We start from the raw sequence: 14162 nt of genomic DNA, 5'->3' as shown, positions 1-14162 counted from the left end.
TGGTGCCACGGTAAAAGGTGCACATGATGGATGGGGGGCTTCCTGCTTTCCTCAGCTTGTGGAGGAAGTAGAGGCGCCTTTGTGCTTTCTTTGCCAGCGATGTCGTGTTGGCTGTCCACGAGAGGTCCTCACTGATGTCCACCCCCAGGAATTTGGTGCTGCCGACCTGCTCAATGTCCGCACCGTTGATGGTCAGTGGTGGGTGTTGAGTGTGGCCTTTCCGGAAGTCAACAACAATCTCCTTGGTCTTGCTGCTGTTTAGCAGGAGGTTGTTGTCTCCGCACCACGTGGTCAGAAGGTTGACCTCCTTCCTGTAGAGGGTCTCGTCATCCTTGGTGATGAGATCTATCAGTGTTGTATCGTCTGCGAATTTGACCATGTGGTTGGTGCTGTAGCTGGTTCTGCAGTCGTGAGTCAGCAAGGTGAAGAGCAGAGGACTGAGCACACAGCCCTGAGGGGCCCCCGTGCTCAGTGTGATGCTGCTCGAGGTGTTGTTGCCGACGCGTACTGCTTGTGGCCTCTCACTGAGAAAGTCCAGCAGCCAGTTACACAGCGAGGTGTTGAGCCCCAGCTGGTCAAGTTTGCAGATGAGTTGTTGTGGGATGATGGTGTTGAATGCTGAACTAAAGTCAATGAACAGCATTCTCACATACAAGTCTTTTTTGTCCAGGTGGGTGAGGGCTGGGTGGAGAGCGGAGCAGATTGCGTCCTCCGTGGACCGTTTGGCACGGAATGCAAACTGGAAAGGGTCCAGGGTGGGGGGGAGACATGTGCGACATGACTAGTCGTTGAAAGCACTTCATGATTATGGGGGTCAGTGCCACTGGACGGTAGTCATTGAAGCAGGACGGAGTGGATTTCTTTGGCACAGGTATGATGGTGGTGGCCTTGAAGCATGGCGGAACAACAGCTTGTCTCAGAGATGTATTGAAGACATCCGTGAAGACGTCCTTAAGCTCCTCTGCGCAGTCCCGCAACACACGACCAGGGATGTTGTCTGGACTTGTTGCCTTGCGGGTGTTGATGGTGGAGAAAGTCTTCTTCACGCTGGCAGCAGACAGGCACAGAACCTGATCGTGGGGAGGAGGCGGAGTCTTGTGTGGACGAGTGTTGTTCTGAGCTTCAAACCGTGCAAAGAAGCTGTTTAGGTCGTTGAGCAGAGAGATGTTGCTGTCGCAGGTCTGTGGCGCGGGTTTATAGTCTGTGATGGTTTGAATGCCCTGCCACAGGCTGCGTGTGTCTCTGCTGTCTTGAAAGTGACAGGTTATCTTATTCGTGTGGTCTTGTTTTGCATTCCTGATGCCGTGGGACAGGTTGGCTCTCGCTGTTCTCAGGTCCGTTTTGTCCCCAGCTCTGAAAGCCTTGTTTCTGGCCCTAAGCAGCCGATGGACTTCCCCTGTCAGTCACGGCTTCTGGTTAGCCCGAGTGGTGATGGTCTTTACGTGGGTCACATCATCAATGCACTTACTGATGTAAGAAGTAACAGTGTCTGTGTACTCCCCAATGTCTGTGTGGTTATTGTTTGTGGCTGCCTGCTTAAACATTCCCCAGTCTGTTGAGTCAAAGCAGTCTTGGAGAGCGGAGGAGGCTCCCTCCGGCCACACCCGGACCTGCTTCAGAACCGGTCTCGAGACTTTCACCCAGGGTCTGTATGCTGGCAATAGCATGACGGTGATGTGGTCAGAGAGTCCTATGTGGGGGAGGGGAGAGGCCTTGTACGCTCCTTTGTGTGATGTGTAGACCAGATCCAAAATGTTGTCTCCTCTTGTTGGGAAATCAACATGCTGATGTAGTTTTGGAAGGACAGTCTTGAGGTTTGCATGGTTGAAATCCCCAGCAAAGATGGTGAAGCCGTCTGGGTGAGCCGTCTGTTGTTCGCTGATGGCCTGGTACAGTTCACAAAGTGCCGCGTTTTTGTCACTGTTGTTAGGGGTCAGGGGGGATGTAAACAGCGACTAGCAGAATCGCCGTAAATTCCCTTGGCAAATAAAAAGGACGGCACTTTATGATCATAAACTCCACCAGTGGAGAGCAGTGTTAACGTACCACGACAGCGTCCCGGCACCATGCATCCCGGATGTAAACACATACGCCGCCGCCGCGCGTCTTTCCTCCTTCGGCGAGGACTCTGTCCGTACGGTAGCATGTTAGCTGCTCCAGTCTCACAGCAGAGTCGGGGATGTTGTCATTTAGCCATGTTTCCGTGAAAAACAGCACACAGCAGTTCCTCACGTCCCGCTGCTCCGTCCGCAGCAGTCGTATGTGGTCCATTTGATTGTCCAGGGATCGCACATTAGCCATGATGATGGATGGTATGGCTGGACGAGTTGGCCTAGCCGCTAGCCTAGCTCGGATACCTCCGCGCTTACCCCTCTTCTGCTTCCTCTCGCAACGCTTGCGGCGTCTCCTTTCTGGGGGATGAGTGGCAGTCGAGTCCGGTGTTGTCGTAGGCCGGCGGAGTAGTCCCTGCTCCTTGATTGTCTCTGTTTGTGCAGTATCCAGAGTGTTGTGTTGCTTGGTCCTGCCGATGATTAACAGAACCTGGCGACTGTATTTGTATTCCGACGTAGACAGACGAGGTGAAGACGAGCAACTTTTTGACCAACTATTTGACAAACATGTAGTAACTGGACAAAACACCGTATGGTCAGGACAGAGAGGGGCCGCTGCGTCCGTACGCGCCGCCATCTTGTTGCCATATGATGTGGTCCGTTATGATCTCACATCAAAGTTGTGGTTGCGCATTATTTCATTTGGCAGAAATACATTAATGTAGCGGGAAATCGGGAGTGACGTGTTCTCTCTCTGCTCCTACATTTTTTAGGATTGCTGAAATGCAGAGGTCAAATTGTATACATTTATACTGTGTGTGTGACAATTGTAATGAAGTCAAATAATAATAAAATAAAAACTCCTTTTTGCTCAAAATAAATAAATGATTGTACTAGTTAAGTATCATAGCCAGTGAATACAAGTAACAGAGTAAAGAGGAATCAAACACAAACACCAGTTTATTGTAAGTATTTACACTATTATGATCTGCAGGCTAGTTATGGTTATGAAGCCCACACTCACAACATCAACATCTCTTGTCAATCTCTCTCAGGGCGGCTTCGGATTGCATATTCTGCAGTATTATCAATAGACGGCACCCTTGTTGCTGGAAATATTGAATACCCTCTCGTCTACAATCGCGTTCTGTCCAACATTGGAAGACATTACAGCCCAATCACAGGTCAGTTTTCATTGGGTACATCATTTTGAATTAGTTCTCTCAAGTACTGTTTGGTAACTCATATTGAACTGTGGTTTTATTCACTGTTGTTGCAGGTTATTTTACAGCACCAGTGCGGGGAGTCTATTATTTCACTTTCAGCTCCTTGTGGTGGGGACGTGATGGGTCCACCGGTGGCAGTTTGTACCACAATGGAAACAGAATCGTGTCATGGTATGCAAATGGTCCAACTCGTACAGTCTCCGGCTCCAACAGCGCCATCTTGCAGCTAAATGTTGGAGACAATGTCAATGTTCGTCTCTGGGAAAACAGGAAGATCAGTAATAATCCAAATAACTACTCCACATTTAGTGGATTTTTGCTTTTCCCTTTGTGAAGTGTATAAAATTATTTACAGAATCAAAAGACTGCAACATGCAATGTGACTTTCTGTTCTGACTTCATGTTGTTTGTTAATTCAAAATGGGAAAGAATGTCAGTTTTCTTCATTCTCACTGAAATGATTTATGTTAGAGAAAATATTTAAGGCAATAAGACTTGTATAATTTAATTAATTTAACGGTTTCCTTTTTTAAATAACTATTTCAATATTGATATACATGTTAAATGTTCTGTACTTTTTTCGTATCACCATTTTCTGATACCTGTTGATCACAGTGTACCACATGAATCAGAATTTCATTTACAAATCATCATTTCCTTATACTTCTTTTATTTGCATTGTTTAGAAAAGCTCTGTAACATTGTCAATAAATGCCGTGATTACAAAAACACAGACCGCTCTTTTTGCTCCTGTATTCTCTTGCGCCTGTTTGAAATATATGTACTTTAGATTTTTCCATCACAACGTCTTTATTGTACAGTAAAATGATTTACTTTTCACTCACTTGAAGTAGACTTTTATTTTTCTTTACTCCATATTACTGCAAGTCTAGCATAAAAATAGTACTTTCCCAAATACAGTATAGTGTGACCACTTGTAATAAATCAAGTACCATGGTGCATATGGTTTAAGCCCTGCTTGTTTAATGTTGAAAATAAGGAATTTTACACTCATTCTTCTGTTTCATGCATTGCTAAAATATGTGCATCAGCTATGCTATATTTGACATAATATGAGTACTTGAAACGGATGAATAATGTGCAGATAACTAAAGACTTTTATGAAATCAATAAAAAGAAAAGCAATACTTCTGTCTCAAATATGGTATTAATACAAAATTACAATAACCCTTAAAAACAATCTTTGCCAAATTAAAGTGAATATGCATCGCTTAGTAGGAGTTACATTAACCGCACATAACATTTTACCAATTGCACAATTCATATCACCGATGCAAGTCGGAAAAGGTATAATTTTAAGGTGCGTTTGTGGTACAGGTTAGTCCTTCAATACAAGGCTGTTCAATACAGTTGATGAATGCTATAATTCAATAAATGCCTCGTCGGGAGTCGGTTGCAATTCTGTGCTCGTGCAGATGTGATGACACCTTTATTTGTCATCACATTTGGTTGTTTTTAGTTTCCTATTAAAATGCTTCTGTGTAGCTGGGAAATGAACACAACCCACCACATTAACTGTAAGTAGAAATGTGATGGCACATTCTAAAAAGGATTCGCTACTGTTGTATTATTTAAGGATGGTTTTGACACTATAGCACAGACTTTCTTCGGTTTCACTCATTTGAAGGTGACGAGGTACTCGGGGTAGGCCTGGTCATCGTGGAAGATCACAAAAATGCCGGGCTGCTGCTGCTTGTTCACCAAACTGTCGTAGCGGTCCCCCGGGTCTGAGCCTCGAGGAGGCGGGGCTTTCATGGAAGAAGTACCGACCGTGTAACGGCCGGTCAGGACGAGAGCCACGTACAGCCTCTTCAAGCCCGACGCGTCTGCCGGGCTGAATCTGCTTGCTGAATACTCTGCATTGACGGCAAAGTAAACTCCCATTCCAAACGCAGCAGCTGTGATGGAAATACACAAGAAAAGACACGTGACAACTTCAGGAGACACTCCGGGTAAAAACAACGCATTTCATGCACTCGTCAGACGGAAACCGGTGAGCTCAGTTTGGCACGTTACAACGTTGCTTACCGTGTTGTCCTGCGTAGCTCCTGTTAAATCTGTCCCGTCCAATGGAGTTGCAGGACTCTTCTGATGCGCCATGGTAGAGAGACATCTCCCCGAGGTCTGCCAGGCCATTTTTTTCCAATATACGCTGCCTACACAGAGTATAGGCCTTCCACTGGAACGGGTGTTGCATCCGCTCAATCTGAGAACAGAAAACAATCGATTACTTATTCTGTACTGGGTGTTTTTAATGTGAGAAACGTGTGTTTTTTGTGTGTTATCATAATCACTTTTTGGATGTTGTATTTAGCCGTTTTGAGGAAGCCGTTGGCTACAGTCTGGTACTCGGTTGAGTTAGGATCCAGCACGACCTTTTTATACACCTCTCTATGCATAGGTTCCCATTGTGTTGGCAACTCCAAGGCTGAATTAGAAGTCACATGAATTAATGTTATGGTTTGAGCATTTTTAAAGACGTTAAAAAAAAGAGAATTTAAAGTAAAACTGCACGTACCTGTTTCAGACTCGCTCCTTTTCACTTTGTACGTGATGCCCGTTAGAGAATTGGTGGCTTCTTGTGTTGTCAGGTTCACTTTAAATTTCGTGCCGTCTGTTTGCAGCAACTCTACAAACACTTGTTTGTTCAGGTGAGCCTCCTCTAACATGTAGTTGTCACGCAAGCTGAGCTCGCACCAGGCCTTATTGACATCCTGCATTGACCACTGGACCTGAAGAGCCAACCCGGCTTCTTCTTTATCTTGAAGGTCTTGGCAAAGTCCCTTTTGGATTGCTCTGTTTATGAGCTCAATGACGCCCAACACGTCCTCTTTTAGCCCCGTCAGCACACAGACCTCCTTTCTTGACCCTGACCGGTTCCTAGCTTCAGCTTTGGCTGCATTTCCTGCTCGGTTGCCGTTCGCACTGTCATCTCTCCTGTACTCCAGGCTTATACCTAAGACTCTGACTTTGGCCTGCACTGCCTCCAGCTCCATCCCATCAAGCCTGGACAACTCCTGGACATCCACCTCTCTCCCTTCCAGCAGTTTCTGCAGGATCCCCTCCAAATCTCTCTTGATGGTCCTGCTGGTGTCTGCACTACAGCTGATCACACTCACTACAGCTGGTGGTGGCTTTGAGGAGGTGAAGGTTTTGCCTTGAGGTGTTGAAGTGGTTGAGGTCTTTGAACGCTTGTCTTGAAACTTCTTGAGAATTTGTTCAGCTTTTTCTAAAGAAAAGAGACACCTCATTTCATCAATTATTTTAGCAGAGATAAGATGTGTGATATCAACAATTCAAATATACATTTTACTGAGAATATTGTTTGTACCATGGATGAATTACTAAATGGGTCTACCGGGCAAAAACACAGAGGCCAAAAGTGAGAATGTTAGAATGCTAAACTAACCTGTTAAATATTAACTGATAATTAGGTACAAAGTATTTTCCAGCCTTGTAGATGAAAACAAACCTTTAAGACTGAGGTGGCGAGCAGCTGTTAGTCCAAAGCGTTTCTCCAGCTCTGCTCTGCAACAACATAGTACAGGACAGGAAGTTTACAACAAGCTAGTCTGACTGGTCAAACAATGCAACCTATGATCAAAAGGGTAACTTTTTTATATCTGACCTGAAAGCCTGAAAGACCGAATGCTGGAGGATGACAATGCGGATGAGTCGGAGGGAATTTGGTCTCAAGTCACTAATAGCTGAGGTCATGCCATCCAACATGGATTTACAAGCTTTGTCAGAGTCCATACCTGCCGCACCTGATAAGATATAAAGAGAATGATCAGATACCACCAATGATGCCTTCGACATTGTTGCTATGACTATTTTATCACTGTGTTTTCTGATTATCATTTTAGATCCTGTACTATAATTAAGGAAAATTATTTTCATGCTACTGAAGGCCAACAGAAATGCATCTACATACCTGTACGAATTCATACCCGACGTTTACTCCATGTTTTATTATATCTATTTATATGTGATATCTTTAATACCTTCTACTAACTTTTGGTGGTTAATAAGACACATCTGGTTTAGCCCTTCATGCACAAGTACACACACATGCATACAGTACAAACCAGTATTGATGGCTGGGAAGGCCACTGAGCTATAGCCTTTGCTCTCACACTGCTTCAGTATCTTTTTGCAGTTCTTCCGAATAATCTGAGGGTCACCCTTGAAGCTAGTGTGAATGATTTCCCTGCAGCCAAGCGCCCCGGGTCCTGTGGTGCACATGTAGCCTGCTGGAATGCCCACTGACACAAGGAGATAAAAGCATATATGCCCATGAGAAAAGCAAGACATTGGATTTGTGTATAAGATGTTGGTTGATTAAAATGTAGCACAAATACAAACAAAATCTCCAGAAAATAAGCAAATGTAAAATAATTTGCATTTTCATCCTTTACTGTTGGGTGCCATTAAACCAGTGCACAAGAGGAAGGTGCACACCCCAAACCTCTAACAAAATATTACCTTGCGCCAACTGTGCTTGGACACTGGGCCCTGCCGCAGTCACAATGGCTTTGGACACACCTGAAGAGTTTGTGAACACACAGTTAAACTAAAATAGCACCAGTGCTGTATATTTAAAGTCAATCAAAACATTTAGTAAATCAAATCGCACCAGAATGGTCATTGGAGAAGTCAGTTGTGTTGATAATGGCATCAGTGCTCTCATGAGTGATGTCACCACGGACCATCTGAAGCTTGACTCCACCCAACATGGCCGTGACCTCATCATCAGTTCGGGAGACATGGCGGTAAAAGGAAGCTAAAGTCACAAAAATATAAAAGTACGTTTTTGGTTACATTTTTTCAACTAAATCTGATGAATACAAATGTTCTGTGTAAAGGTTGCTCCAAATGACGCAATCAAAGAGAAGTATTTAAGAATAAACTCACATTTAGCTAAATTAATAACATTTCTTCAAATGAGAAAAATGTTTCGGTCGAGTTTGCTGGTGGGTTGGTCCGCCCAAACTATGCTGTGGCAGAGTTTATTTGCTCATTTCAAAAGTTTGCTAATTATTATCTTAAAGAAAATCAAAGTAATGTATTAAAAGTCTTGCTCTACCTGACATTGAAAAGTAAAAATATGCGCAGTAACCTTTGTCTGGGTTCGCGTCGTTAGTGAATCCTCTGAGATGCAGAGTTTCTTGGGCGGACTGGAAGGCCTGTAGTGATGAAGTGAAGGGTTTAATTCCAGTTCCACATACAAAACAAAACAAACTATTGCACTCCCATTTTTGTTACAAGGCACTGCTACTGCATTATCCTTACCTTGCTGGAATTTTTGTTATTGGGGTGGATGACGATGCGGACCAGGAAAGCTGCTCTGGTGACCTGGTCGTGTTCAAATTGACGGATCTCCTCCAGGAGAACCCTGGATGCCATGCTGTGAGAAAACCGCAGGGCAACACCGGTCCCAAGCACAGGGAAGGCAACTGAGCTGAAGCCTCTGTTACGACAGGAAGCCAGAATTTGTCTGATGCCCTGTCTCAGAACCTGGAAGATTGAATGATTATAAAGGTTACTAAACACCTTTGTTTTTTAAGGCAGCAGAAACAACAAAGCACAGTAAAGACAAACCTGGTTGCACTAAAACCTACAAGGACATATTCAACATACAAATTCACCTGGATGGCAACTCCTTGTGGGTTATTATCCCAGGGAAGAAGGTGAAGGAAGAACACTCCTTTAGATTGAAGGGCGGGCAAGCCTGTCACCAGGACTGTGTCCCCAGGCACAGTTGCTCCTCCTGCTTCCTGATGAAACTTTGCAGTCAGCTGAGGTCCAACCATATTTACCAAAGTGTTTCCAACACGGGTTGAGATGGGATTGTGGCCAACCATGGGGGTTACCAGGCAATCCACCTAGGAGAATACAGGTACCCAGCAACTACAGATGAGCCTTGTGAAACATCCTGAATCAAGTAGCAACATTTAAAACAATGTGGCCCAGTTTCTCACCTGCTGGGTCTCCATGGTTCCCTGAATGATCTCTACATGGACACCATCTTCAGGAGCGCCACCAGTGGCTCCTCCTTGAAACCCCAGATCTCTTGGTGTGGCGTTTCCACTACTTCTCCCTTGAAGAAGCCGGTCACATGCTTCCTGCATGGCCCTTACCACCTCTCCTCTGTTATCAATCAGGATAACTCTTCTCAGACTTCGCCCTCCCTGACTGCCAAACTTCTTAACAGCAGTTACAATAGCGTCAGAGCACACAGCGACAGGAACACCAAACACACCTGAGCTGATACAGGGGATGGCTATCGACCTCAACTCCATGTTCTCCGCTAAATTCAGAGCAGACTGGACAGTTTTTTCCAGTAAGATCCTCTCTCTGCCACCTACTTTTCCTCCTACAGGCCCAACAGCATGCAGCAGTGTCTTGCATTTTAAGTTCCCCCCTGTGGTCACTACAGCATCACCTGTAGCAACTTTTCCAGTCTGCTTTACTAGTGCTCTGCTCTCTTTCTGCACCTGAGGGCCGCCTGCTTTACTCAGTGCAGCAGCGACCCCACCACCGTGGTCCAGATCCTCGTTGGCAGCATTCACCAGCGCATCAGCTTCCTGTTTGGTGATGTCACCCTGACACACCAGCACCTGGAACCCGTCACGAAGGCTGTAGCTAGCAGCGGTTGCGTTTACTTCTTGTCTTGTCGCGTAATGGTTTTCCTGAAGCTGTATGAGACACTTCTGAGAATGAGCAACACTAAAAATGTTCTCTCTTCCAGTGGGACTTTCGAAATACCTTACTGCCCCTGGTAGGTCAATGGTGACTCTATCCTGAACAAGGGAGTTCAGAAATGTTCCAAGCTTGTTTCTGACCTCGGTCACTTTTCCAGATGGACCTTCCAGGCCTACCGAGGGCCTAGAGGTAGATGTTATGGGATGGAAGGTAACCCCTGAATAGTCAAAATCATGCAGCCGCAGAAATTCTGGTAAGAGTTGTACCAACTCTGGGTAAGGAAGAATGACAACGCCTTCTATGCTCGACTCGTCCAAAATAAATTGGATGACAACTTCATTTAGCTCTTCAACCTCTTTGGTGTGGCCTAGTAGACACACTGTGCTGTCTGAACCAAACACAACCTGAGCCCTGTAATGGCCTTGGTTCATCTCATTTGTCTTGGACTTTAGCTTTTCCCGAAGGTCAGATGGCACAGAGGAGCAGTTAGGGACATCAATCTTGACTTCCTTGAATGTTTCGTGTAGTTTTGTTTCTGTGTCATCCAGTTTATCAGTGGAGAGGGTGAAGAAACGTACCTCTGTGTCTCGTAACTCTATTTCCACCTTGCCACCAACTCCTAAAAAGTCCCTTAGCACCCCTGGACCACCGTATGCCTTTCTCAAGAAGGCCCAAAAGTGTAGGCTCATGTCAGAGACTGTCCTTTCTAACACAGCGTTCTCCTGCGCAGAGATAAAATCTTCAGCCTTGAGAATCTCCTCTGCAGAACCTTCCAAAACTAACTGACCTGCAGCTCCCTGTGCGACCTTCACTCCTGGAAAATCTTGTTGCAAACTGCGCTCCATGTCTTTCATGATGAGGCGGAGCTTGGCCTCGCCCAGTCGCCGAATGATTTTTTGCTTCTCGCTGTAACCTGACCGTCGTTTAACGTACGAGTCCTCTACAGCCATCAACATAGCGTTCACTTGAGGACGCTCCCCAACCACAACGGATATCCCAACCTCGCTGTACACCTTCACCTCATCTGTGGTCGGATGAGAGCTGCAGGCCTGGAGAAAAGCTTTAACTTTGTGAGGGTCCACCTCATAGTGGCACATGTAGCAATCAAATATTTTGTCTACCTCAGCTTTCCAATTTCTAACTGCAGCCCCAGCATCAGCTTGAGCTAACCGGCTAACAAAAGCCCTCCCCTCCTCTGGGTACAGCTGGACAGAGCAGGCAACAGAGGTGAGGGCATCCTGTAGTTCTGTTGCAGCCTTTGGGCACTCCTTGAAATAACGTAGGAGGTGATAATCAGGCTGTAGTTCATATTCTTCACCACTTGGTAGCAGGCTTGAGGTAAGACTGGACGGCTGTGTCTGCTGCTGGAAAGACATATTATTATGATTATTATTATTATATCAAGTTTGTTTTTCAGTATGAGTTTGAAAGAGTTATTGATGTTTCACAAGAGTGTCCAAGACGCACAAAAATAAAAAGAAAGAAAGAAAAAGTTGAAGAAGTTTTCAGTGCTGAGTTCTAATGCTTAAATTAATTCACAATAAATTGAATTCACCCTGAATAATATCTATAAACGTTACAACTTTAGAATGGTAATAAAATAGTTTCATAACCAGTTGGACATTATTTGTTTACTCTATTTCAGAAGTCTTTCCACTCTGACCTGGGATGATGTTGAATCCAGTTTCGGGCTAACTGCCTGGCTTTCAGTTGAGGATGTGATGGGAGAGCCGGTTGAAGGTCCCGGGGTGCGTCGCACAGTCAGCACCAGAGGACCCACTGGAAACTCGAACACATGTTCAGATTTCTGCAGGACTCTTTCCTGAGCTGAAAAAAAAGGATTTATTACTCATTAGGCCTTAGATTAGATTAGTGAATGTTCCTATCAGGCACCGGTCTAGGGACACAAGAGTTTATGGGGCCCCTGGGGAACAATAATCTTCATAGTGTATTGTGGTATTTAGAATAAAACTACCACAGACGAAAACTAAAAACAACTAGAAAGAGCTGGAAAAAAAACAATAAAGTGATGCAAACACAAAGACAAGCAAAACATCTGAAAAGAGAAAAGTTACCACACAGAGATGCAAGGACTACAAAGAGACAGAAAACAATGGTCACGTGTCTCTGCCCAGGAGTTTCGGTGTGTCACAATACGTGTGCACGTCAACTTGGCAAGCTTTAATACAGCTGTTTCTGCCGCACCCTCTCCAGCAGAGGTGAAGCTATTAGTGCAATCATGTGGTGCAGAGACCGAATTGCAGGTCTTTACATCATGTTCGTTGGTTGTGGATGCTTTTTTTTGTTTTTTTTGTTCTATGAAATATGTCTCACAACACCACAAATAACGCATCAATACCCACAATTCAAGTTTCCTCCCCGAGCGCTCGTCAAAGTAAATGTGAAGCTATAGTATGTTTTAAAAGCAAGATAGTGAATATACTATATCAAGTTAAAGTGACAGTCAAACAGTTTGGATATGTCAAATTGGTCTATTTCATTCAAAACAACAACCACCGCCCAGAAGTAATGGAATGAGGTCAACAGGTTCGCATACTTTCACTTTCACCAGCACTCGACGACAAAGGCCGAATTAATAAAGAAATTATCGACAAAGACCAAAGTGAACATGATAAACGTTTTTTTTTTAAGCACGTTTCTTACCATCTTGCTGAGCGAAAGCAATCCTGTAAACTTTATCGTGCTCGATTGTTATCGATCCGCAGTCTCCACCTCCAGATTTGCGACGCACTTTGAAGTACTTCTCTATTTTCTTCCTCTGCTCTTCGTGCAGAATCGGGCTCTCGAAGTAGACCGCGTACTGGAAGGTTCCGTCCATGGTGTGAACACTTGACAGACTTTATTATAATTAAAAATGTCAATTTAAAAGTATAGAAGCGGACTATCAGGACGTGTGGAACCGGGTTTCGGTCTTGTGTCCAAGACGCTCAGGAGCGCGCGCTGGTATTTATAGTTGATATATCTATATCTCGGTTTTGACTGTGCACTCAAAGCCAACTGGAATGTGGCCGATCCTCTTTAACAGCTGTAAAGTGAAAGTAATGCACCGCAAGTGTTGTTCTTAAAGGAACAGTGTCACATTAGTAAGTATGTTTTATTTAGTGCAATCACCTGTAAATAAGAATGCAAACAATGCAGATTTGCCTTCATATTCTATTGAACACGTTAGTTTTGTTCTCCTTGTGTGTGCAAGCTATAATATGCAGTTGTACAGGAACAGTGTGCTACATTTAGGGACAGACATATTTTATACAATATCCATAACTATGAGTTCATTAGTGCAGCGGTCCCCAACCACCGGGCCGCGGCCGAGTACTGGTCCGTGGGTCCCTTGGTACAGGGCCGCAGAGAAAGAATGAATGAATGAATGAAAAAAAAAAAAATCAACGTGTGTTTTATTTTGAAAGATGACCGGATACATCAGTCTATGCGTAACCTCAGACGTAACCTCTTGATACATGTCAAGAGGGTACGTGATATGTCACCCCAAGAACGAAACTTAAAAGTCCGTTTCAACTCAGTGTTCTGGATTAAAATCAAGGCAGAGTATACTGAGATCACCAAAAAAGCTCTATATTTGTTTATTTGTTCTTGTAAAAAAATACAAATAAACCTTTCCCCCTGAGTTTGAGGATTAGTGTAATGCCAACATGATTCTAAGCCATTTTTGTTGTTGTTATTATTTATTCATATATACACTCACAGGCAATTTAATGCATGTTTCACCAGTTATTTTTGTGTGTTTAAATACACATTTATTGTGTCAAATCCAGCCAATAAAAACATCCATCCATCCATTTTCATCGGCTTAGAAGGCTGACCCAGACTTCCCTCTCACCCGCAACACTTTCCAGCTCATTTTGTAGCTGCAACCTCGTTCTTTCAGTCCCAGAGTTCGCGGTTTCCGGCAGAGCAACATGGCCTCAGATTTGGAGCCGCTTCACACTCGGCTGCCAATAAAATAATAACAATATAAGTATAATAGATATACACTGTAACAAGATTACTGTAGAATTTACAGTAAGTAGCTGGCAGCAATTAGCAAGTAAGTAGCTGCAGTATATTTTACAGTATGCTTACTGTAAAATTAATCATAGTACCTATGGAATACTGTAGTCATTTATACAGTAATAATCCC

The 14162-nt window shown here is 44.2% G+C and overlaps 1 protein-coding gene across 1 annotated transcript; it reads right to left on the bottom strand.

Annotated features, from left to right (window-relative positions):
• Window positions 1–4239: 4239 nt before the first annotated feature.
• LOC306734458 (protein mono-ADP-ribosyltransferase PARP14-like) lies at window positions 4240–12842 on the bottom strand (the record flags this gene model as incomplete). Its single annotated transcript, XM_079215814.1, has 15 exons — window positions 4240–5196; window positions 5327–5504; window positions 5593–5726; window positions 5817–6527; window positions 6771–6826; window positions 6927–7065; window positions 7387–7563; window positions 7784–7843; window positions 7935–8081; window positions 8418–8484; window positions 8591–8815; window positions 8947–9183; window positions 9280–11364; window positions 11667–11830; window positions 12668–12842. 15 exons carry the CDS (start codon window positions 12840–12842, stop codon window positions 4916–4918), a joined length of 4836 nt encoding a protein of 1611 aa, XP_079071940.1. The 3' UTR covers window positions 4240–4915.
• Between the last annotated feature and the right edge of the window lie 1320 nt (window positions 12843–14162).

The sequence above is a fragment of the Taurulus bubalis genome (assembly GCF_910589615.1).
Source record: "Taurulus bubalis genome assembly, chromosome: 3".
In the NCBI taxonomy this organism is placed as follows: Eukaryota; Metazoa; Chordata; class Actinopteri; order Perciformes; family Cottidae; genus Taurulus; species Taurulus bubalis.
Note: the sequence above shows the minus strand (reverse complement) of the source record. Positions and strands in the feature narration are given on the sequence as shown.